Raw genomic sequence first — 26449 nt, forward strand, 5'->3', positions numbered from 1 at the left:
GCTTTTAGTTGTGCCACAGGGCACGTACACAAAAAAAATAGATAAATGTATAATTGTTGTCAATTACATTTGACAGCAGCTGTCATATAACATGCGTGGTTTTGTGATGGTTGATATGAGATTTTTTAAAAATTAAAGTTATTCTATGTTAAGACTGAACTATGACAGCAGATAGTGACCAAAGTGAGAACGCTAGCGCAGCATCAGACGAAGAAGTGGAAACAGAAGAGCAACCAGTTGAGGATCAAAATGAAGAAAATGAAGAAGAAACAGTCACGTTCAAAGACTTGGTTAGTGTGTATAAATAAAACAAGAAGTATTGAATTAACACTAATAGCACGAAATCCTTTAAATCTAATTGATCTGAAAGGATATGGAAACATACAATCACTTTTATCATATCTTACGTTTCATAATAATATCTTTAAGGTTATGTTTTGCTAATGTTTGTAATGTGTATTTTTTAATTTTAGGGTGTAGTCGACGTGTTATGTGAAGCATGTGCTGAACTAAAATGGAAGAATCCGTCAAAGATTCAAAAGGAATCCATCCCAGTTGCCTTGCAGGGCAAAGACATAATTGGGTTAGCGGAGACAGGATCTGGCAAAACTGGCGCATTCGCTCTTCCCATCCTTCAGGCGCTTTTGGAGAACCCTCAAAGATATTTTGCACTTATATTGACACCTACACGCGAGTTAGCATTCCAGATTTCAGAACAGTTTGAAGCATTAGGTAGCACTCTTATTATCTTATTATTATGAGGAATCATAATCTCTTTATTTTTTACCATAACAAAAAGTTAATGTACTGGGGTTTCAAAGGAGGATACACTACCTACCTGTTCGACCTAGAACAATTGCCTTCAAAATTATATGCCCTTGAATTATATATATAATTGCAATATGTAAAATATTATATAAATATTTAACTATTGTGTTGGCTATTTGTTGCATTTTAGGTTTATTAAAACTAAATTATCTGAAATCAAGTTCATACAATAAAAACGAATAAATTTTAGGTGCTAGCATAGGAGTTAAATGTGCTGTGATAGTCGGAGGCATGGATATGGTTGCACAAGCACTAACACTGTCAAAAAAACCTCACATCATCATTGCTACTCCCGGCAGACTTGTTGACCATCTTGAAAACACAAAAGGATTCAATTTAAAAGCTTTGAAGTATCTTGTAAGTATTCTGATATAAAAATAAACAATTGGAAGATGATTAATGAAATTAGTATTCAAGTTGCTTAGCTAGCTCACTTTATTTAATAGTTTGTACTATAAAAATGGTTGTTTAAATAAGTAAAAATAAATAAATCCTTTTTTCTTATTATAATTCATCAAATTTTTATGTAATGTTTTTAAATTATAATCTGGTAGATGACTGTTTCACCATCAGTTCCAGAAAATATTTGTATGTAATAATGTATCCTTTTAAATAAGATGTCCTAGAACTTCTGTAAGTGTAAAAAATTGTGTAATTATATATGAATGTACTTCTATCATATTGATTGTGTTTCATTACAAAGGTTATGGATGAAGCAGACCGCATCCTCAACATGGATTTTGAAGTTGAAGTGGACAAGATACTTCGCGTAATCCCGCGCGAGCGACGCACTTACCTCTTCTCTGCCACAATGACTAAAAAAGTACAGAAATTACAGAGAGCCTCCCTGCAAGACCCTGTCAAAGTTGAAGTGTCAACAAAGTACCAAACAGTTGAGAAACTACAGCAGTACTACATCTTTATACCTGTAAAGTATAAGGTTAGTTATATTATATGTTTTAGACGAGCCAGCCTCATGTTTTTTTTATTCAATCTCATGGTTAATAAAAAGTCAAAGAAGAAATGATGTTATAGTGTTAGTAAAAAAGTCCTGCGAGGTTAACATTGAATGAGTTGTTTATACAGTTACTGTCATTGATCTAGGATGTATACCTGGTGCACATCCTCAACGAGATGTCCGGCAAGTCCATGATAGTGTTCGTGTCGACGTGCGCGGGCGCGCTGCGAGCGGCGCTGTTGCTGCGCGCACTGGGCGTGTCCGCGGTGCCGCTGCACGGACAGATGTCGCAGCACAAGCGCCTCGCCGCGCTCAACAAGTTCAAAAGCAAAAACCGCTCTGTGCTCATATGTACTGATGTAGCCTCGAGGTATTTTTGGAATTTAATTGAAATTTACTTTAAATAAAAACAAGTAATTATTGCCATATGAATATAATAATAATTTATTATAATTTAGATATTTTTTGCATATTCTAGTGCTACAATATCTTGTGTTTCGTATTTGTTAAATTATTTTTTAATTTGAATAAGACCCAAAACAAATATTAGTTCTTTTAGTAAGATTATACAGATTATTTTACGTATTAATTTAATACATTTATTTTTTTACCAACAGAGGTCTGGACATCCCGCATGTAGATGTGGTGATTAACCTGGACATACCATTGCACAGTAAAGATTACATTCACCGAGTGGGCCGTACAGCGAGAGCTGGTCGTTCTGGGAAAGCTATCACTTTTGTTACCCAGGTAATGCAATATGTTACTTTATGACATTAAAAATCAATATGGAATTTAAAAAAACCCCTTTCAGTTACAAAGTGCTAGCAGTTGTTTTCAGAAACTGACTGTATAACTAGACTACAAATACAATTTATAAAAATTATTTCCAGTATGATGTAGAGCTGTATCAACGCATTGAACAGCTCATAGGAAAGCAGCTGCCAATTTACAAGACAGAAGAGAGTGAAGTTATGGTACTCCAGGAACGTGTTGCAGAAGCCCAACGTCTCACTAAGATTGTAAGCGAAAAGTCATTTAAGTAGCGATATTTTTTTAACTGTTCGTTTGGTTCCTATTATAAACTTTTTTAATTATAAATTATATTTGTGTTCACTGTACACTAATTTTATTATAGGAATATTACCATTACCATTACTTTAAACAGGAAATGAAAGAAATGGAGGACAAGAAGGGAGGGAAGCGCGGAAAGCGCGGCGTCGACTCCGACGACGACACGGAGGAGGCGGCGGGCGTGCGGCGCCGCATCAAGGGCAAGCCGGCCGCCCGGCACGGCGGCAAGAGGAAGAAACGATGAATATATCACTACATTCAATACTTTGTTCTTATTTTCACATATCCCTTCAGACTTATTGAAAAATTTGCTAATACTCGAAATTAAAGTGAACGAAACGTATATTACTTCGACAAAAGGATGTAATGACGCTTTTAATAGTTACGTCATTAATCCAGTTTTTAGCTTATATTGTAGTAGATACATGTCTTTTTTGGGCTCAAATTTTGTTTCGTGTCAGTTGACGTGGATAATATTACTTACAGAATGACTACTTACTCCGCTCCGCCGATTAATCTTACCTGACAGCGCCGGTCTTACAATAAAAAAATTAACTATGGTCTGTCAGGAATTCAAATTCAAAAACCTGTTAAGAAAATACACATATGTTGTTTGAAGCTAGATTGACCTCTAAAAAAATTAAATTAATATGAGTGTTTTTTTTTTCGTACCCATAGCACATATATAGACAAGAAATATGATGTAACGTAAGGATCTTTATTTGGTAATAAATATATCAGAATTATACAATAAAATGGCTCTACTGGCAATCCTGTTCTAAATGGAGGAAGATATGTGCACGTATTGTGAAAGTAGTGAAAAATATTAGGAATATATCAATAAGTAAAATTGTCTATACTAAATCTCATCGTTTTTGATTATGTTATTGTATGTTTGACAGTACGCAAGGCTATGTAATAATAGTGGGATATTAATAATTAGTTTAGTGTAATAACTTAATAGTGATTAAATAATACAGAAAATACGAATTTTAGTATTCATTATATTAATCGAGCTGATAATTACTTGTGATGAGTGTAGTTGCTAGTCTTCGTACATATATCGTAGTAGTATCGTGTCGAATATTAGATAGAATTCAAACTTCAAGAACTTAAATTTTGCCGACTTCAAATTTCAGATATATATTACAGCAATACCATTGTTTGATAATGCCGTCCAGATGGAAAAATAACTACATCGACTTGTTGATGTTGGTACTTATGCAGATTTACAGCAACTTGCTAATTCAATATTGATGAGATTTTTATTTTTTTCGTTCATGAGACAAACTAAACATGTTTCAAGTTATATATATTATTAAATAAATTATTAGACGGCAAACAATGAGATCGTTGAATCTTTCATCTTCATCAAAGAAAAAGGGAACATTACATATTCTTATAATGACTCAATAGCAAGTCTGTTATGTTATTGACAAGTGTTGCTTTTTTACTGTACTTTGTATTTTGTATGATGGAAGTATGGGATGAGGAGAGGTACAAAACTTGATAATTTCAACATTCATAGCTGGACTCACTGAGCCATGTCCACCTTTTATCAATTTTTTGATTGAATTAACAAATGGAAAATTTATTAAACAAACAAAATGTTTAAATGCTTTCTTACAATTTATTCTACAAAGTAAACAGTCATCTCTTTCAAATTAAAAAATAAATAAGAAAAAGAAATGCGATAAACGCGGACGCCCCAATACGAGGCGGCGCTCTAAACCGACGCACTTAAACTAATCGTTAAGAAGAAATCACAACATGGTTTTTAATTTTTAATCGTTATTTATTATTTCTATACAAATAGAACTGTACAGATAATTTTTTAAATTATTATTATTTACCACATTTCATCTGCTCGCACGATAGACTTTTTACAAAAATGAAAACTATCAACACCACGCACGGAATTAACGAGATCGCGCGCTGTTACCGCTCACCCCGCCCGCCCGGCCGACCGACCGCCGGCCGACGCGACCGACCGCCGGCCGACCGGCCGACGCGTCGCCGCCCCGCGCAATAGACGCGGCCGGCGGACTTACAGAATCACTCTACGGTCTAACTAAATGGAATTGTCTCCCCACTGATCGTCATCGGCGGTGATACACCATCCGGCAGCACAGTTCCGTTCCACGGATTATCATACGGACCCCGTACACTCTTTCACCTCGTCTCTAAGAGGAAATATCACAAATAAATAAGTACGTTTCAAGCTGTCCTATTTACTTTTCCCGATACGCGATATATTTATAAATAAAATACACATGGCAGTGATTATATACACGCTCGAATAGTTTTATCAAATTTTGTTCGATTTAAATGCACTAAATATAAAGTCGATATACAATAATGTTATACTAATTTTCAACATCGGAGGTGAGAGAGTATACTAGTAACATCATTCCGGAGATCCTTAGCTATGGTCAGCTCGGACCCGCGGGTGTCACGGACCACTACTTCCGAATAGTTTATACACAGGTTGGAGTCAATCCATATTCTCTTTTCAGGTAGATATTGAGGCACTTGAACATACCCATTCCGAGCTTAATAATAATCCTGTTGCTATTACAAGACAAAAATTCTATTTCTGCCCCGTGCAAATTTGATCCAATGAATCTATGAAAATTAGATCAAAGCAGTGAATGTACCAAATATTGGTCATTAACCTATACACTTTCACACTCGGCCTATACTTCCGTGACACCAGCGAGCCGGCCTATAATAATTTCAAACTAATCCAGTCGCTATAAACAAGTTTTAAAACAAATCGCCCGAAGCGCTCTCGGATCGACACCCCGATTTGTGACTGACCGCCGAGTACACATCTAGAATTATATTTTCTATCAATATCTAAAGACGCATTCTTCAAACAAATTCATCCGATGTACACGGCGTCGCCTCTTGCCTCGTTGAAGTACTATGACTAGCATAAAAAATTTATTGGACTCTTATTTACTACTTAAATATATATTGCTTTCCGATAGAGGTATGTTCATTCACATGGTGTTCTGAATAAAATATACTATGTCCTATTTATTAATTTATACATTCGATGTAAATTTTATTATTCGACGCTAAGTTCCGTGCAGCTTAAAATATTCAACATGTCAGGCGCAGGTTTAACACTCATTTTATCTGTAACGACTTCATAAAATCTTATAAAAATGAGATTCCACATTATAAAAACATGATTTAATATTTACTGGGACATTTACATTCTTATTTTATATATAACATAATATATAAAGCCGCTTAAAAAGTCCAATAAAGTCGAATAAAACGGTCGTACGGCATCCGAGTACGCTACGGGTTCCTAAATCGATATCACAATGGTTCAGCGGTCGCGCCGCACTAACTTATCGCATCACTGATATCTGCGGACCGCCGGAAGAGGAAGGTATGGTACAAGCCGCCGTCACGGAGGGCGGCCCGCGCGCTCGGTAACGGAATGACGGATAGTTTTCGGCGCCTCAGTTGAGGTCGCGGTCCTCTAAGTACTTGTACTCGAACGTGAAGCCCTCCTTCTTCCGTTGGCCCCACTTCTCGTAGTCGAAGTATATGTATGTGCCCTGGAACAGAAGATCGATAGCATAACAATTTATCTTTTTTTAAAAGACATTTTCGAAAATGGTCAAAAATATAAGAAGTTGTAAATAGAAGTTTCTTTCTCTTTAAGCAAATGTAATATTCATTGAATACATATTAGTTCAAAGACATAACATTTCTCTTACCTGCTCATACTCCTCATTGATGACCTTGGGCTCCTCGTGTCGCTGGAACCACATCATGTACTTTGTGTGGAATCGCCAGCTCTGCTTCTTGAGCGCCTTGGCCGCTAGGTACTGCGCTTTCGTGCCCTCCATGTAGTAGAACACGAAGAATAGTGTCTCGGTTGACAGGCGCTGGAAGAACTCCACCGAGTCCGAGTGGGGTAGCAGCACCTGGTGACAATAGTAAAGCATATACTCATATATTATATATTGGAAAAAAAAATCGAATGTCAATTTGTGTAATAAGTTAGATTAGCATTCTAATTACATTTTAAAAAATACTAAGAGGAATAGAGAAAATAACTGTTATATACATTTGGCAGTACCTGGTTGTAATAGACGGGCGTCTGGCAGATGTTCCTCGGCAGGTAGACGCGCGTGCGCTCCGAGTCGGACGGGTGCGGCATGTGGTAGAACGCGGCCTCCATCATTTGGAACTGCACCTGGTGATCCTGCAGTGGGTAAATACACGATAGTAGCTACCGGCGGGGCTATCGATATCTACCGATCTATGTATTAATATGTGAATAACGTAAATAATTGTCGTATATGTAGTACTCTTTTTTTTATAATATAGGTGGGCGGACGAGCGAATGGGCCACCTGGTGGTAAGTTGTCACCACCGCCCATAGACAATGGCGCTGTAAAAAATATTAACCATTCCTTACATCACCAATGCGCCACCAACCTTGGGAACTAAGATGTTACGTCCCCTGTGCCTGTAGTTACACTGGCTCACTCACCCTTCAAACCGGAACACAACAATACTGGGTACTGCTGTTTGGCGGTAGAATATATGATGAGTGGGTGGTACCTACCCAGACGGGCTTGCACAAAGCCCTACCACCAAGTAATCGATCGATGTTTTGAAATGAAAGTCACTCATTAGAAGAGAAGGGGAATCAAACTTATTTCAAACGCACAGGACCATACAACGTGACAACACATGTGACCATATATATGTCGACCGAGACTATTTATTATAATGAACTGGACAGATCTCACTGAGGTAATTTGTTGCCGAATGCTCGACATGACCAAACACGACCCGCAGAGCGGCAGTCGGAAACAATCCCCGAGTGGGGGGGCGGTACTCACGTTGTTGAGCGGCAGCGGGCCGAGCGGCGCCACGCCCAGCAGCGGCGGGATGTGCGCCTGCGACAGCGCCAGGCCGCGCCGCGACAGCGCCGCGCTAGTCTGTGACCGGGCGCGACATGAGTGACCACTGCCACGTACTTACTTATGATTTCTTAAAATAACATCTCCAGTCTTTGATTATTTGTGTCTATATAGAAAATCAAAGCTGAGACCGCCTCGAAGAAAAATAGTGACCAACAGTATGCAAAGCCCGTACACACCACACATTAGAAGAGCAAGGATGAGTTTTACAACCAAGTTAATATTAGATCTTTGGAATTCAAATTAAAGTGGGTATAAATAGTTAAGTGGAACAGTTCAGTTGTTGTATTAAAATAAATATACATACATTTATCAAGTATGTTCTATAGTGCATACGTAACCAGAGTTATTAGCAAATTACATGTTATAGACAAATCTAAGGTTTGTTTATTTTTACACTTTTTTCATTTGGGATTGGCTATCATGTACTGAGACTGCCAATACACAAAAAATATTTGTGTAAATGTTTATATGGTGACAGGTGCAATAGATTTGAGACAAGGTCCATTTCATTAACAACTAACTTAAATCATCAACATCAATAGTGAACACTACAAGATAATTTCAATTATTTATTTGCTAAAAAATATTCAATTCGCACACAAGCATCAAATATCATTTGTTAACTATACCCTCCAACCCACAAAAAATATAAAATTTAGGAAATATACACCATAGACACCATAGTAAAAACCAATATCAAGTCCAAACTTTGATAGAATAACAAATAAAGTCATAGACAATGGAATATGGAATAGATGAAATTAAATCATTGATCATATATCATTAATAATAAATAAAAAGTAAATACAGCATTTTCATTAATTGAACTGTCTTAAAATAACAGATTAAAGATGATGCACATCTTTTATAATCTAAATATAATATATAATATTATAACTAAAGTATCTTCCGTGTGTGTGTGTATATTTATGTAGAGTCGTTTTAAATGAAAAATAATTAATATACTTGAAAAAAGGTCGATCGATTTGAGAAATAAAATGGAAAACATATTGTTGGCGTAGAAAGCGTTTCAACGAGCAAGCCTGCGGGCGTACCTGGTCGTGGTGGTGGTCGAGGCCGGCGCGCTGCACGGCCTCCTGCGCCATGCTCTTGAGCGACGCGGTGCCGCCCGCGCCCGCGCCGCCCGCCGCCGCCGGCGCCGGCGTGAGGGGCGGCTCGCTCACTCGCCCACTGCGCACACACACACACACGTCGGTTCACATTATAGGACTTTACGTTGATGTTTTTTTACGATAAATACGACATTAAAAAATAATTAGCTACATTTTTTTTATTTAATATCCATAGTAATCAAAATAATGGAGAGAGGTAAATATTACGTTATGTTTATTTATTACTTATAGTATAAAATAAAAACATTAATTCGTAAAGCACATACAATTTGATATGTTTGCATAATTTACAAGATTCAAGGTTGCCGGCACCGAGTTAAACAATAGTTTCGCAAAAACTGGTGTAAATGCAGTCGCAACTCGCAACTCGCAAGACGTACTTGTTGACGATGTGCTGCGGCGTGTGCGCGAGCGCGTGCGTGGGCCCGTTGACGGTGAGCGGCGACGGCGCGCCCGACGCCAGCGCGCTCGTCACCACGCTCGCGACGGTCGACGTCGCCGCGCTCGATGCGAGTGTCGTCGAGGACGCGCTTTTTGATGTCTAAAACGGATTAACGAAAATTGTAATCCTGTTTCCGACGGAAGTTGCCGAAAAATGATGTACCAGTAACAGACCATATGAAATGTTCTACTGCTTCCTCTGTGATCGATATTTACTCTAATTCCACACGTCGTTCCCCTGCGGGTCGTCCATCTGTATGTTCATCGAATACATACGGCAAAATTTCTTTCGACTCGTGCAAGAAAATTCACGATTTTCCTTAAAAGGTATTTTAAACATAAATTAGGCACGTGGAAACTGGTGCTTTGCCTAGATTAGAATCCGCGATTTTCAAGAACGATCCACGTGTATTTACCACTCATACATGTCGGCAAACAGTATATAATTTTCGAATACTAATATTTAAGTGGTATGCTGTTCATAGACGGAGTAATAAGAAAAAACATTTTAAAACAAATACTTTTTTAAATCTACCTAAAAAAAAATATAAAAAAAAAATATTTATTTGTTCACCTCAAATTACGACTTGTCATTGTAATAAATCACATAATTGCACTGCATTGCATTCACATGAACGTACATATTCTATTATAAAATAATTCCGAAAATTATCCGTTATTATGATCACGAATGTCAAACCGAGATAGATTATACTACATATTATACATCCATATAGATATAAAATAAGAATCTATTTTTATCTTGCAATATCCTAAATCCAACTAAAAAACCAAACAAACGAAGAAAACTCGATATTTTCCCGACGTTCAAACGTATATTGAAATCAATATCTGTGTACGTAAACGTAAAATACAAAAACAAAAGCAAAACACGACACTAAAATGTTATCAGAAACGCAAAAACACTACGATATTATAACAGAACACAATTTCCCTTTTCACTTACATCAGTTCGCACATTACAGGTCAAAATCATTAATTTCGTCGAACAAACCATTATTCGATCGAATTACCATTAAAAAAACAAACGATCACACGAATTAAGCCAAATTACATTCGATAACGTAACAAAAGATCTTGTTTTTACGTAGGAGACATGTGTTTTAATATTTCAATGAAGGTATACCAATATTACCAACATAATAAATCTTCGACTAGTGGTTCAATATGTCAGTACAACAAGCTCTAGATAATATGCGCGGGAAATTCAAAACGTTCGGAAGGGTAAAGCGTCGCGGTTTACCATTATGTAACCAATATTGATATGATAATATATTCTATTTATATATTTATAGCAACAATAAATATATTTATATATTCTGTTATCAGTCGTAAACGATTAATCTTATCTTTTGTTTCTACTGTATTTGTTTGTTTTAAAAATTGTAGTATTACGGCCTGAATGATAACAATCTGTTTTTATTTCGTTTTTAAATAATAACACGAATGATTTTTCTTTTTTTTTTAATATTCCACCACATTTAGAGACACGGAAAATTCATTGTCTCAATAAAATGTAGCAAAAATATAAAACTTTAGGTATGTTCTATTTTTTGTGTCTCAAACATATATAAACAGAAACTAATTTTAAATATGCACTTAAAATATTATATAATATCGTTTTATGTATAATTAGAAAGAGTACTAGAAAATGTTTTTATGTATCTTATATATCACAAATTAAACTGTATAACATCAAACGATACGTGTGCCAGTGTAGTTACAGAGACGAGGCCTGTGTTTTGGTTTGCATTCATCCAGTACCAGTGTCTATGAGGAAAGGTGGCTAGTTAAAATTACCATCCATCTTTAAATAAATACAACATAATAAAAATACAATATTCATAATTTTTGTCTATAACTACTATACAATATGATTCATCATTGTATAGACTATACAAGATTGATGCCTGCAACTACTATACACTATGATTCATAACTCTACACTATTTGTGATTTTTGCATACGACTACTATACACTACGATTCATGATTCTACAAAATTCATTATTGCATACAAACCTTTTGACTTCGACGACATAAAATTCACGTTTGAACCTTCTAAATTTTTACACTGGTCAGCTAATTTAATTGTTAAATGTGTAAAATCGATAGTCACAGAAGGTAAGCCAGACTATATAACGACGAATGAATAAAACTGCTCTTTATGTTAAAATTTGATACTACGGCCTATATTATGCTACGATAACATCACACATTTATTCTACTTTTAAATAATGACCGGACTAATTCCGACTTGATACAACCCCTTCTAAAGACAAATGCGTTGTGTTACAGCATGAACAGAATTTTCTATAGGGTAGTGCATTCAACATTTTCTTTTAAGTTCATAGTTACCCATCTCGTTCGACGTATATTTCTATTACGTGGCCGTAATGTGCCTGTTACTTGTAATTCTAGATGGCCTCTTGTTTTAGTCATAAAATTTAGATCTCAATGTTTAAGACTCGTGGCAATCAAGAGTATGTATTACATAGAATATGGGGTAGAAATCTACTTACCATTAGGTGGACGACTTGCTCTTCTGCTTTCTGTCGTGAAAAAATAAGAAAAATATTAGTTTATTTTTTAAAAGTAATATTGTGGTATAGCATTACAAAACCCTCGTGGGTTCGTAGTCGTTTTTACCAAAAATAGCAATTCTTTGTATTGCATTGTGCTCTAATCATACAGGCTCAATTACACTTGAAACCTTAACTATACTTTAGGCTTCATTACAATGTAATGTAAATAACGTCTTAGTTCCCACGGTTCATCGTTCTTACAGTGCGAATTTTTATGGGTGGCGGAGAAGACTGACCATACGATGGTAAATTAGTCAAACTGCTTTCCTTTTTAACAAAATGAAGTATTTTTCTGTGTAGAGACAGAGTGTAACTCACGGGCGCGGCGTGCGCGGCGTGCACGGCGTGCGCGGCGAGCGCCACGTGCGCCGCGAGCGCGGCGTGCGCGGGCAGCGCGGCCGGCAGCAGCGGCGCGCTCGACACCGGCCCATTCTCCACTACTTCTGCGGACACACGGGACACTCACTACTAGCACGAGCACATCACTATTTCAAATACGATCTCTCACATAACATTGCTCTAATTGTGTTATAACAAATGTGTAGTGTTCCGTTTTGACATGTTTCGTAATGTCGAATGTAATTTTAATATGCATTTGTGAGTTTTTTCTCTGTATCTAAAATAATCCGAGAAACGTACGGTGAACTGAAAAAAATACTTTTTGAGCAGTTTTTACCAGATTTTGTTTTGAATATACATACTTGAATTTTGTTATTAACCTGAGAGCCACCATATGTTAATTCTTACGCAGTAGTATCATCCAGTATATTACTGTATTTTTATTCGCAAAATCTCATCGCGGCGTATCCATTGTTATTAGTTACATCTTTTGTAATAAACATTATTACGTGCTGAATATAAAATAGGGTCTCGTTAACCAGACAATGGAGACGTCATTAAGAGATAACAGACCCACATAGCTTACAGTTGAATGCTATGAAATAAATAAATTAAATTCGCCGAATCTAACACTAATAACGTTTTTAAAACAAGAATACATATATACACATCTGTCTATCACTCTATTGAGATCTAAGGTTAATTCAAAGCAGTCGGTGATTGCCAAAGTAATTGTACCCGTCGTTTTATAATAAAAACACATTTGTTAAAAAAACATTGATTTGAATTGATTAAAATATCTATTGATAGACTGTAATAAATTAATATCGAAAAATCTCCTTAAAAAAAAAACTTAGTCAATTATCTTCTTTTATTTAAGGGATCACAGTAACCTGTTGCCATTTGATCCACTCCAACATGCAAAGATATTTAATTTTAATAATACAAATATTTACAACTCTTGGATTACAACATATATTAAATCAACGAAACATACTTTTACACCTTCCAAATTTAATACAGTATTAGTATTCTAGTAATTTATTGAATGCAGTTGAAAACGTAGACTTGAAGATATATTTTTAAGAGCGCGGTCGGCACGCGCGCGAGTGACTCACGGCTGACGAATACGCGTAACATTGACATTGCACTCTCATGCTTCATTAGTAACAGGAAACGAGGTCAACTTGATTAATTCATTACATACATTATGTAAAATACGACCGATAATACGACGAATATTATTTTTTTATGCTAATTTTCATTGATATTTTTCGTGATAATATTTTTATATCGTTTATCAATATTAATAGTTATCTTGATATTGGATACACGATTATCATATACAAATATTCTGTTATGAGATTAAATCAAACCTGTAGTGTAACGTGACACTGCAGTTATGAACAAATCGAGTCAAATATTTCTTCAAACATAATTAATCTTATATTAACAGAGATAGAATATTACGGTAGATAAACAATTTATAAAAAATGTAAATACAACATAAAAATTTATGTTAGAAAATCAAGTTAGAACCGGTCTAGCAACAATAAATAATAAACAAACATCCCAATACATCTGCATGCAGTTAACGAGGTGACTCATTTTGCGCACGCGCAGGTCACTGACACCACGTGCAGGTAACAGGAAATAAACAATTTACATTCGTAGTAAAACTGTTATTTATCATTTTTAATTTATAGAGGTTTTTACATAAAAGATATTATCATAAGTATAGAACCCCTTCAAGTTTTATAATATTGACGATTTTAAATAGTGAAATTATCGATTTCCGTCAAATTTTAAAATGACATAAGAGGCATTTTTCCTCCGAAACTTTGGGTACCAATGTTTTAATATTTTTTATTAATTTAAACATCGTTTAACTCTTACTGCGTTACTAAATACGCAACCTATTTAATAACTACGAAATCGATACCTTGTTTCTTGTTGTTGTTGATATAGACGCGAAATAGATAGTAAAATTGATTTTATCATTCAAGTGTCCTATAAATACTGGTTTTATGATTACAATATGGAATATTTTTCTACGTGGATGAACACAGAGTTACTTATGAAAAAAACTTATTTATTTATTACCGACTGTACGGCTATTTCTTTCGTCTATTTATCACTACCAAATATTTAAAAAATAAATAAACAAGTTCACTGTTTTTGTTACGCGAATGTTATTATAAATTATAACTGACATAAAATTCTCACTAAAGTGATGTCTAAATTTAAATTCTTCGTTCTTAAATATATCGAATCGATTTCTAGTTATACTTCAGTACTTTTCGTATCGCGATAAACTGATAAACGGAACGCATTGATTAAATTTTTAAGAAGTCTAACACGGTCAGTTACTTTAAACTTTAAACGGTCATAACATGGTCAGTTAGTTAAAACATTAAGTGAAGATCATTTTAAATATCATTGCTTAAAATAACTATCCAAAATTATGGAACCGTTACCGGATAGATAAATTGCGAGCAACCCAGTATTAAGTCGATCATTAAATATATCCAAGCGGAAAACAAAATATATAACATTACGAACACAAGATATCATTCCATTTTTATGGCCAGCGTACATTTTAAGACAGAACCTATTAAAGTAACTCGAATATGTGTTTAAAAAAATGTTTAATAAGGAACATCTGTAGGGAAGCGTAAGGCAGAGGCATCGATATTTTCATACACGTTCCAAAAAAAAATAAGAAATTTTGAAGACGTCATGGAAAAAACAACAACGTCACAGTTTCATATTAAATAATATCAAGTCACTGTCACGTCATCGATTGAAACCGAACAAAGCGATCTAATTATAGGAAATGTTTTTACCCAGTAAATATACATTAAATTCGACGACAGATGACACGTACGCTAAGAATACCAAGTCATGAACACATTCAATTCGCGGGCTACACAATAACTTATAAAAACTTACATACAATATTTACACATTTCGGAGATACGTTACACCGACACACAAACAAAACATCACATTACATAACCGGCATTGAACTTCGCAAAGCTCGAAACTACGCATTAAACACATCGCGTTATATTAAAAAAAAAAACGATAAAGTTTAACATGCACTAAAAATCACTTTACCATCGTCCATATTTATCGTTCATTTGCGCGGGAAAACATTCTTTTGTTTTTTTTTAATTTTTCCTAGACACGGGTTACCTCAGATGAGGTTTGACGACTGAACGAAGTAGCTGTGTCATCGTATTGGGTACACGCCAATTTATTCTTTGCAATGTATACGCGTATTTTTATAGTTCACCGAAATATAACTTCCACGTAGTATGTGTTAAGATCTTATATTGCATAGCTCCGGACTAGGATCGTTGTAAGAAAATTGGCTTTATGCCAATGCGCGGTAATCATAATGCTGGCCGATTGTTCCATTCACTCTTTGATAAGGCAGTTTGTTTTGTAAACAAAGCGCCGTACGATTATCAAGACGCCTTGATAACAGATTACTTAAGTTTTTGTTTTTATTCTTTATTAACGTGTGTTTATTGAAGGAAAATTATGTGTTAAATAATATCTATCTTTAGATATATTTTGTAAATATTTAATAAAAAAATCAAGTATCTATAACTTTCCCATCTTACCTGAGGTATTTTTTGTAGCATTTATACCACGAAATACTTTGTTTTTAACTTATTTTTTGTTATTATAATATGCAAATAACTGTTTTAGAGGTTAGTTAACAATCGCAGATGTGTGAAAATTTACTCGTCTAAATTTGAAAAGACAAATATTTTTTAGGTCATTTGGAATTGAATATAATTTTATTAGTAAATATTTAATTTACCATAATGATAACCACGTACATTACAATTGAAATAGTATCAGTGTTTTACCGGAGTGTCGGCGAGTGTCGGCGAATGTCGGCGAGTGTCGGCGAATGTCGGCGAGTGTCGGCGAGTGTCGGTGAGTGTCGGTGAGTGTCCGTGAGTGGTGGTGAGTGGTACTAACCGCTGGGCCTGGCGAGGTGCGGCGAGGGCGGCGCGGGCTGCTTGATGGGCGTGGACGCGCCCGACGCGCACGTGTTGTTTATACTGACAGACGTACACACACAATGTACACACGCGTCACATTCGGCAGGACTTATTATTAAGTAAGCCGGTTTCACTTACGGAATTTATAGGAGAATATCACGTATCGGAAAAAACAAGATCCCCATCGTCATCGAGCAGATGGGTCGAAATAACGTCGCCGTCTTATCGAGCATATCTCGATAAATAATGTAAATGAAACCGGTTTAATTAAATAATAACAATATTATGAAAACTTCAGGATAATTTCTCAGTAAGATTATTTTTACATGCTACAAATACGACTGGAAGGCGTTCTTCGCTAATATTAGTTATAATTTTGAATTTTAGCAAAAACGCGTTCCGTTCGCATTATGTAAAACTTTATTTTTTTAAATGCATGCAAATTTATATCTATCCATATATTTATAACATTGAATAGTTGTATAATTACAACATTGCTCTAGTCTGTTGCGTAAAATTACAGAATATACAAACTCTACTTGTATAAATGTACGAGAAAGAGAAACAGCTGAACAAGAGAGCTTTATCCACCACGCTGCTTCACTGCGATTTGGTGGGCGAACAGATGTGCCAGATAATTTTTTGGCTCATGTATGGCTCGTAAATATAAAAAAATATATATAAACATAAATTAAGCACGTCATTACTTTGCAGAGCTTGCCAGGAATTAGGATTCGAGTACTAACCGAAAACATGTTTATTTATAAAAATATATTTGAAAATATATCATATATGTTAAATGTATCTTCATAATAGTAAATGACGTACGCCGCTGGACTAAGAGCTGGTAGCGACTTACGAGCGTCATAAATATATGAATAGTGTGTACATAACAATACTGATTTCTGATTTCATTTCGACCAAAATGTCAAGAAAAAATTCTCAAATACAACAAAAAATTTATGAAATTGTTAGTTTTGTACTTAAGAATGATAATTATTTCGAATTTTCCCTTGATTTGCCCATGAAAGAAATAAATAGACTTTAATTGTTAGATTCGGAACGTGAAAGTGACATTATGACGTAGACTATTTAGTACAATATGGTCGAAACAGTTAAAGCACTTTGGATATATTTTATAAAAGAATACTTTTATGTAATATGCGATGTGGATATCGCGCACGCGGCTACTCCAGGAGTTGCTTCAAAATTTCATACATTTAGATATTATCAAATTTGATAATTTAGCATTTGTCCTTATCGTTTTCGAGAAATATCGACAAATATTTATTTATGAATGTATTGACATCAAATACGCAATGAGCAGATTTAATGTATTGCAATATCGGTTTAAAATCGATACATTCGAGGTTTCTGAGGAGACAGCAGTCTGCCTGCTGTTGAATAAATTATATCCCAAGTGAGTCTGAAACGTATGAAGTCACTTTCTCCACACCGAACCCCGATGATGAAATATAACAAAGTCAGAGGACTGACCTATTCGTGGATGCGGCGGAGTTATTGAGCAAACTAACGTTAGCCGGACTACTACTGACGCCGCACGTCACCCGCAGCGGCAGCGGTTTGACCGGCTGCAAACAGACACGGACACGGTTAGTTTTTGGTTCCATGTGCACTACGACCCGACAGACCCGACCCGGTCCGCGTCCCGGACCGGTTCTTGGCTTTGTTACGTCTGCCACAGGCGGTCACACCCTGAGGGTATTGCGATGGAGGATGTGATATATTAACATAGTGAAGCGCTTTTAAAGCGCTACTTTTCCTTTTGAAGAAACAAAGAACTGATGCGACTTTCGCATCAGTTTTCAATTGAGTAATCTATCGAGGCATATTTCAGTTAACACATGTATGTATTCAACTTAATAAACAAAATTATATCTTATCTATCTTTTCTCGTATTTATTCAGTAAATATGAGAAAATAACATTTTGTTTAGTGTTGAATGACATAAATAGGGAATTTCACAGTTCTAAGAAAGCGGGCCATCATTATGAATGAAATATATACAAAATAAAGCAAAAATAAAAACACTACCACTACAATGCTACTAAGATATTAATATATATATGTACTGTGAAATCAAGGAAATATGGTTTATGTTGTTAGAAATTATAATTCTATGTATATTTTAAATAACCATATTCTTCAATCTATTGATTAATATTAATTCGATGAAAGTGCATTAACGGAACCTTAAACTAACCGCAGGAACTACAAAATTTAGAAAAAAAATAAAATAAAGGACAATATCCACATCAATACTCCACACAACTACAACTTTATAATAAATATAAAATTGAAGTTAATGATGAATGTAATATTATGTTATGAACGATTAGCCGTGTGAGGGGGGCGCTTACTTTAGTCGTGACCTCCTCTTTTTTCTTCTTATCTACGTCTATCGAGTCCGTCGCGTGGTTGTGGAGGTCTAACGCCGGCGACGCGATTGGACTCGTTCCTGAAACCATTAATACAACACTAAACATTTGATTTAATTTTTTTATAGGAACCACATCGTAGTAATTGGTCAAATGCAAGAAACATGAAGTATTCCTTAGACCATAATATCACAACGGTGATTGGTCAATCGTGGGAACTAAAATGTTATGTTGCTTCTGCTTATAACAACACTGGTTCACTCTCTTTTCAAACTGAATATACGGCAAAATATTAATGTTAGGTTTAACAATAATAGACGCATGGATGAATTAATTAGTGAATTATTGTTATGGCAAAAAGCTGTACTCCTACCAGGTGATGCTATGTCTATTAATAATATAAACAACTAATACATAATATACAATTACTCAAACTAACTTCGAAATACAAGATCAGTCTGCATAAATGAGCAATGGTATCTATATAGCTCATTTCAAATAAAATAGTTTGTTGAACAATCAAGTTATTCAGTGACGTGACAAAAAATGAAAACAATTATTTATTTTAAGTATTTTAAATGAATGAATTATCATTACTCAGATCTTTATTATGTTTGAAATTTAAGCTGTGTGAGTCATTTTTTCTTATCAATAAATATTGTATCTTTAGAATATATTTTCTTTATTTAACAACATGCAATCACCTGAGAGTATACTAGTGGGTGATCCGGGCGAGTCGTTGCTGTTGTTACTGTCAGTAGTGGCTGATGACGGTAACCCTACTCCGCTTAGCTCAATCTCATCCAGTCCGTTGATGTCTTCATAAATGTACTCATTCTCTTCATACCCAGGCTCTAATGATGACACTATGTAGTATTCAACGTCTTCCTTTATTCTTTTTATCTGCAATATATATAATAATATTTTTTTATTAACTTATAGTACATCATTCAGACTTAAGTTACTGTATAGATTATTATTTATTTGATTATACGAAATAAACAGTACAAAGTTACAAAATAATAACAAGATAAAACATAAGCCAATCAAGTTTCCACTAATAAGTACGACAGATAAGAATATATATATTGTTATATGATATATTAAATCCTCAATGTAAATAAATAAAACAAAAGCAATTGTATTGAATGAGAATCTATTGTACAATTAATTTAAAAGAAAATTTATCGTAGAAAGAGCTGCTTAAACAATTATAATATTATCACTAAAGTTTTATTTGTATAAATTTTGTATTTTAGAAGTTTCAATATATTTTCAACCTAATGTAAATAAATTATAAAACATGTTTATATGTGGCTCAGTAGTTAAAACATGTGATCTTAACTGAAGGTTGCAAGTTCAAACATAGGCAAGAACCACTGACTTCTTATGTGACTTGTTCAGCAATGAAGGAAAACATTGTGAGGAAACCTACATATGTAGGATGATATTTTATCACATGTATCTCCACCGACCCACATTGAAGTACCATGGTAGAATAAGCTCCAAACCTTCTCAAGAGGAAATGTAGCCTTTGCCGAGCAGTGGATCATCTACAGGCAGTAGATAGATAGATAGTTTAGTTTTACTTTATGTATAATAATAATGATATGAAAAACAAATACTGTTAAACAATTCTATAATGATATAAGTTTATAATTGTTTTATTTTCAAACAAATTAATTTTTATATTGTTTGATCGTTAAAAGAAATTTAACTAACATTAGACATAGCTATTACTTATATGTATTAACAATTTATTGACAGAATTTTCTTTACAGCCTTGTATGATAATTGTTATTCTACATATTGAAAACATATTATATTTCTTAAAATCTAGTTTATAATGCTCACCTGTTCAACTTCCACAGACATGTTGTCTAGCATTCGTAATAATGTTTCAAGTTTTTTTATATGGAACCTATGTCTTTCTAGTTTGAATTTGAGCTCTTCCATGCGGTCCTGTTTTTCTTTATCCAGCCGTTTTTTCTTACCAACTAATAGTGATTCCACTTCAGACTCAAAAAGATCAATCTGGAATGTATACAATGATAATATTCAATAAATTTCCTATTCATGTATGTATATAATTGATTTATTACATGTAATCTTACTAAATATTTATTTTGTACACGCACTCTGTCACATCAATTTAATTCTGTTGTATGTCTAAATAAATATTTTATATTGACAGAATATAGATACAAGGTGAATTTACTATCCATGCTATATTCAATAGTTGATTTATAATAATATACTTTTTTAGAGAGTTCAGTTATTCTTTAGTTATGTTATGTTGTAGAACTATTTATTAATAATTATTATTATATTAACATTTACTTTAGTGAATGCTACCGATATATGAATAATTTTAATTAATTGTATATGATTTTTGGGTATATTTAATTTCACCTTAAGTGAATTGTGAAGTTCTTATGAGAAGTAAAGATCTTAATGCCATAACTGAGCTTAACTTAATTAATAAAATCTATTGTGTGATGTGTTTACAATGACTTTTAAACTTATTCCTATATTGTTTAGTTATTAGAATGTTATTTTTTTTTAGATTGTCTTCTTCATAAGATATTTGAAATAAATTCAAACATTTTAATCATATCATTCAGGTCAGATTAAGTACTTCTAATTGATTACCTGTAAATTAAGTGCATCAATAGAAGATATAAGCCACGAGGACATCTCCTCCCGCTCTTTTTGCGCTGGGTCCAGCTTTTGTGCTGCACCTAGCCCTTCTTTAGAGTATGCTTTTGTTTTCGTCTCTCTTTCAACAACTTTAAACCTCTCCATTTGCTGTAAATGAAATATTTTTTACATTATATCTCTTTAACGATAAAACATCACAGAAAGTTAATACAAATACACAATAAATAAATAACTTTATACAGATTCAACTGTTGTACAGTATCAATACATTACAAGAAACCGTTGTAATGTTGTTAAAATATTGTAAGAATATTTGGCAATGGTTCTAAAGTAGCTTATTAAACATGTTTTAATTTAGGGCACTTGTACTGATTCCTTTGAACATTGATTTTAAACAGACTCTTAAACATGTTATATCTGTTTATATATTTATTCACCATATTGCCAAATCATTATATGTTTATATATATATATCATTATGTCTTACAAACTAGTTTCAGTTAAAGGAATTTTATTGGTTATGATAAATCTAGTAGTATTGATATTAAACAGTACTATTTTTGGTATAAAGGAAAGTCAGGCTAAAAATCTATCAATCATTTACTAATAAATAAGGAACAAATTGGAATTGATTAGCATTATCTTAGGATTTAAATTCATATTAGAAACTAATAGTATATTGTTTAAGATCATAATGGAAAACTTTAACCTTAAATAACAAGAAACTCAGAAAATGAATATGCATAATGAACATTGTATTTTTCTCTGGTTGTTAAAAAATCTTTAAGTGCCTAGAAACTGGAGTTTAATGTCTCAATATAATTGTATTGTTCATATTTTTGTAAGATTACAAGAAATATACTATAGTTTATGTCATAATAACTGATTTACAAGTTTGCGAAATATAATAGATTTAAAAACTTGAACATATTATATTGTATTGAGTCTATTATTAAACTTATATAATTATACATAGAAGAAATCAGAGTTATTTTTTATAGTGGCATATAACTCCATTGGCACAAAGCATTTACCAAAAAAAAAAAAAAATTAGAAAATTTATATTATGAATGAAAACTTTTCAACCACTAACCGTTTCAATTAGTTTCCTATATTCTAAAAGTGTACTCTTATCCTTAATCTCGCCCGAAGCGATCCATGACTTGATTTGATCTCGTAGCCTCTGGAGTTTTTTAATCTCCTTCTTGAGATCTGCCTCATATTTCTCCTTCTGATTACTGTTCGTCGCATTGTGTACCTTCTGCCAGATGTCCTCAAACGTCTCCACCCCTTCTGTGACCTTTTTTAAACACCTGTCTATCTCACCTGCAACAAACATCATCACTACACAAATGAACTGAGAAAACCTGTTTTTCGAACGCAATTTCCAATCGAACGCGCAATTATTCGCACTTTGCACTGTTTATAACATATTATACAGGTTTTAAGGCTTCGTTCGTGTTTAATATTTATGAAATATCACGTTATTGAGGCGGTAAAAGAAAATCAACGTAAAAAAAGCACGTAGACGACAATCGTTCTGTCAATTCTCACGATTACCGCCTAGTTTTGTTTTCACTGAAATATGTTGTACACTATCAATCTGGCCCTAGCTTCGGCTGCATAGCTGAGGGTCTTGACGGTTGGACAATAGAACTTTAGAACACGTATCTACATAGGTTGGGGTCAATCAATCTCTAACCTGATAACATTGTGAATTACCTTGTAATTTTCTTGTCGCAGCCATAGCTATTTACACATGTGGACGAATGTTCCGTACATATCCTAAACATACAAACTATTTACAGGGAAATGCACAAAAATTATTGATAAACAGACAAACTACACATCTGAAGCTTTGTTCGAATCCAAGATGGCTACCGTACACCGCTCGAACTGTTAGTGACTGAACGCATCCAGGCTGACCGCTACAGAATTATTCTGCCTCGCGCCTGGAATGGTAATTAGCACGAAGCTTTCATAAATAATTATGGATAAGTTGTCACTAAAACAACAAACTTCAAATTTTCCACAATATGATTTTAGGTACGTCGCGTAGACCATCAGTCAAGTGCGCAGGCGCAAAATAATAGAGCAAAGCATAGACAAAATAGCAACAAGATGACATATTGTTTGGAATGTCTTTGGTTTATATAATACAAAAATCTAAGGTTTATGTATCAAATAATAACATGGCCTTAATACGATAAATAAAATATTTTTTTTCCATGTTTAAAGATACTTTAACCATATAAATACAACAAGAAAAAATTGTTACACTAAAGATAGAACAGATGGCGCTGTAAGATTTTTAATTTGTATGTACGTAAAAAGTATACATTAAAGCGTGACTATTTAACAAAAGATGGCGTTGCATTCTAATAATATTAAAAGCAAAAGTACTTACGTGCTATAAAAGTGAAGGCTTACTTTTAAAATAATTTAAAGTTCTAATAGAAATAGGGAAATATAAATGAAATATGCAGAATACAGGGCAGGTTTTATAGTTATTCATTCTTGTCTCCAAAACTGTCTATCCAAGAAAAATATGATTGACATCAGGATATTTTTGCAGAATGCTTATCGTTAATATTACCTATTTTATATTTTAACGATTATTTATGTTAAATCAATATAATATCTGTCGAACTAATAAATTAGTGCAGAACGTGACGTTGTGCTGTATGTTGAACACAGGTCTTACTCGGGTGGATAACACTTTTCGCCGCAAACGACTTATATAGGTTAATGGATGCGCAGGGCTCTTTTATCGTTATCGCCCAATCGAGCAAGACCAATGGAGTAGATCCAACTCCTAACATACAGATTAACTAAATTTTATATATTTTTAATTTTTAGGTTAACTGTCTAAGGTTCCTGCAACGACTGAGCAGGTCAAAATTGGAAATAAGATATTAAAATTTACAGCTAATGAAATTGTTGAAATAAAATATCTCCCGAAATGTGCAATGCCTATAGGCAACAACAAGAACAAATTATCAACAAATTACGATGTTTAAGCGAATTTTTGAAACCCATTTTTTTACCAGCACGCAGACAGGCTACAAAATAGATCGATTAATATTTAAATACTTCATATTTTTTTTACATTCATAATTATGCTATCAACGCTAAATTAAACTTAGTCTTAGAAAAAACTCTTGTAGTCCATGTAGGTAATTAATAAAATGTATTGTTTAAAATTACCAATGAAATAAAGAAATATGTTATATCAGATTCGGTTCGGTTTTAGATCTCTTTAAATACATCTTATTTTAGTTATATTTGATGGTCTCTATCTCAATAAAACGCATGATTTATCGTAATCTATAAACGCCTTATTTTACATTTTTGCGTTGAGTAGAACGAGAGATGCTCAAGATATATTTACGGGAACTCGTCAAAAGATTATGTTTATTATTTTCATGATGATAAAGTTTAAAGTGCCATAAATTTATATGATATGCCTTATTATTACCACAACCACAAACATTATTATAGGCGCTGTTATATATGATCGTAAGAATTTTAAAATAAACAGAGAAACTAGTTATTTGTAGTCTTTATACTAGTCCAATTTTAAATGTTTTTCTCAAATGTCTACAATAAAATAACATTTAAAAGTTAGATATTGCAGTTATTACATATTTACAGATAATATATTTCATTCGTCCGTTAGGTTTTTCCATTAGAGTTCCATTTTCAATCTCAGGAAATATTTAATATTTGTGCAAAAGTTGTTTTTATAATATTCTCAGACGTGCACACAATAATATTAATGTAATTAAATTTTTCTTATTTTAAATAAATATAAAATATAATAAATAAAAAATTAAAAACATTAATTAGGTACGTGATTACTAATAAAATTATGTATGTATTTAATAACTAATAAAAAAAATATTAGGAAGTAACACGCACGCACGTACGTGAAATTTGAATGAAGAACGGGTAAAACAAAAGAATAAAGAAAAAATAATAGTTTGGTGTGAATTATACATATGTACGTCAATGGATATATTATTAACGTTTAAAGGAGCGAGTTCATAATGATTTAATAAGTATTATTATATTACTATTTTATTCTCATTTATACAGTAATTATATTATATATATAATTGATATTATGTATTCATATGTATATAATACGCTTTTCTTCTTATATTCTTTATACCTTTCTATTGATCTGAGATTTTATAAATAATATAATTAAATATGCATACGTATTTGTGTTCGTAATAAAATACTTAAATTTGAAATAAATAAAAAATCCCGCTTATGTTAGAAATACTTATTTATGTAGTTACATTTATATTATAATTATATATTTAATAAACTCATATTTTGTTATTATATCTGATTTCATAAAAGTATAATCGATTTAAGAACGTCATTCGTATGGCTTTACAATATAATACAAGATGTTTTCCCGCGCAAAAGCATTATTAAAAAATAAAAAAAGGAGAGTCGCGCATGGATTGAAATAGCTGATTTTTGTGAATTGGATATTTAACTTCAGAACTATAATATTTATAAAATAAAACAAATAATAAATAAATATTCTGTGTACTGGTGTATTTATTATCAGAAGTGGGATAAATTTCGTTTTAAAAATGCATCGCTATAAACGACCACGCTCAAGATCTCGCAATCCATTTGATAAGCGAAAAAGACAAACTGATGAAGACGATGATACTTCTCATAACAATAAAAAAAATTCAAGAAAAAATAAAAGTAACGCAAAGAAGAAAAACCATACTACAAAAGATACGAATACCCACTATAGAGGAAATAGAACAAGAACACCAAGTCCCATACAAAGCAATAACAATAGAACAAAAGACTTGGCGACTAGACAAGATTACATCAATTTGACTGAAAACAGTTATGCAACGAGACACGATGGCGTTGGAAGAAGATTGAGCTGTTCTGCGACCGGACGAGATCTTACGATTCCGAGACTCCATTCTGCGACCGGACGAGATCTTACGATTCCGAGACTCCATTCTGCGACCGGACGAGACATTG

At 33.5% G+C, this 26449-nt stretch overlaps 2 protein-coding genes across 5 annotated transcripts; one reads left to right on the forward strand and one right to left on the reverse strand.

Moving 5' to 3' along the window:
- The first annotated feature begins 78 nt into the window (after positions 1-78).
- Positions 79-3122, forward strand: LOC113392845 (ATP-dependent RNA helicase DDX47). Its single transcript, XM_064216608.1, has 8 exons — positions 79-290; positions 474-732; positions 1019-1185; positions 1532-1768; positions 1933-2156; positions 2404-2536; positions 2680-2808; positions 2955-3122. The coding sequence occupies exons 1-8, from the start codon at positions 162-164 to the stop codon at positions 3102-3104; spliced, it is 1428 nt and encodes a 475-aa protein (XP_064072678.1). The 5' UTR covers positions 79-161; the 3' UTR covers positions 3105-3122.
- A 1348-nt stretch (positions 3123-4470) lies between these two features.
- On the reverse strand, positions 4471-23518 carry LOC113392847 (CCR4-NOT transcription complex subunit 3). 4 transcript variants are annotated; one of them, XM_064216603.1, is made up of 17 exons: positions 23144-23518; positions 22515-22747; positions 21413-21568; positions 20615-20794; positions 20272-20313; positions 19465-19663; positions 18743-18840; positions 17859-17953; positions 16339-16421; positions 12319-12443; positions 11938-11967; positions 9335-9495; positions 8877-9012; positions 7738-7836; positions 6966-7082; positions 6601-6810; positions 4471-6438 (listed from the first exon to the last, which is right to left on the reverse strand). In XM_064216603.1, exons 1-17 carry the CDS (start codon positions 23166-23168, stop codon positions 6340-6342), a joined length of 2088 nt encoding a protein of 695 aa, XP_064072673.1. In that variant the 5' UTR covers positions 23169-23518; the 3' UTR covers positions 4471-6339. The 4 variants fall into 4 exon arrangements, with proteins under 4 accessions (XP_064072673.1, XP_064072672.1, XP_064072674.1 ...); XM_064216602.1 differs by having other exon boundaries at positions 6966-7091; XM_064216604.1 differs by lacking the exon at positions 20272-20313 and having other exon boundaries at positions 6966-7091; positions 19465-19672.
- Positions 23519-26449: the final 2931 nt, after the last annotated feature.

This window comes from Vanessa tameamea, chromosome 13 (assembly GCF_037043105.1).
Source record: "Vanessa tameamea isolate UH-Manoa-2023 chromosome 13, ilVanTame1 primary haplotype, whole genome shotgun sequence".
Lineage (NCBI taxonomy): Eukaryota > Metazoa > Arthropoda > Insecta > Lepidoptera > Nymphalidae > Vanessa > Vanessa tameamea.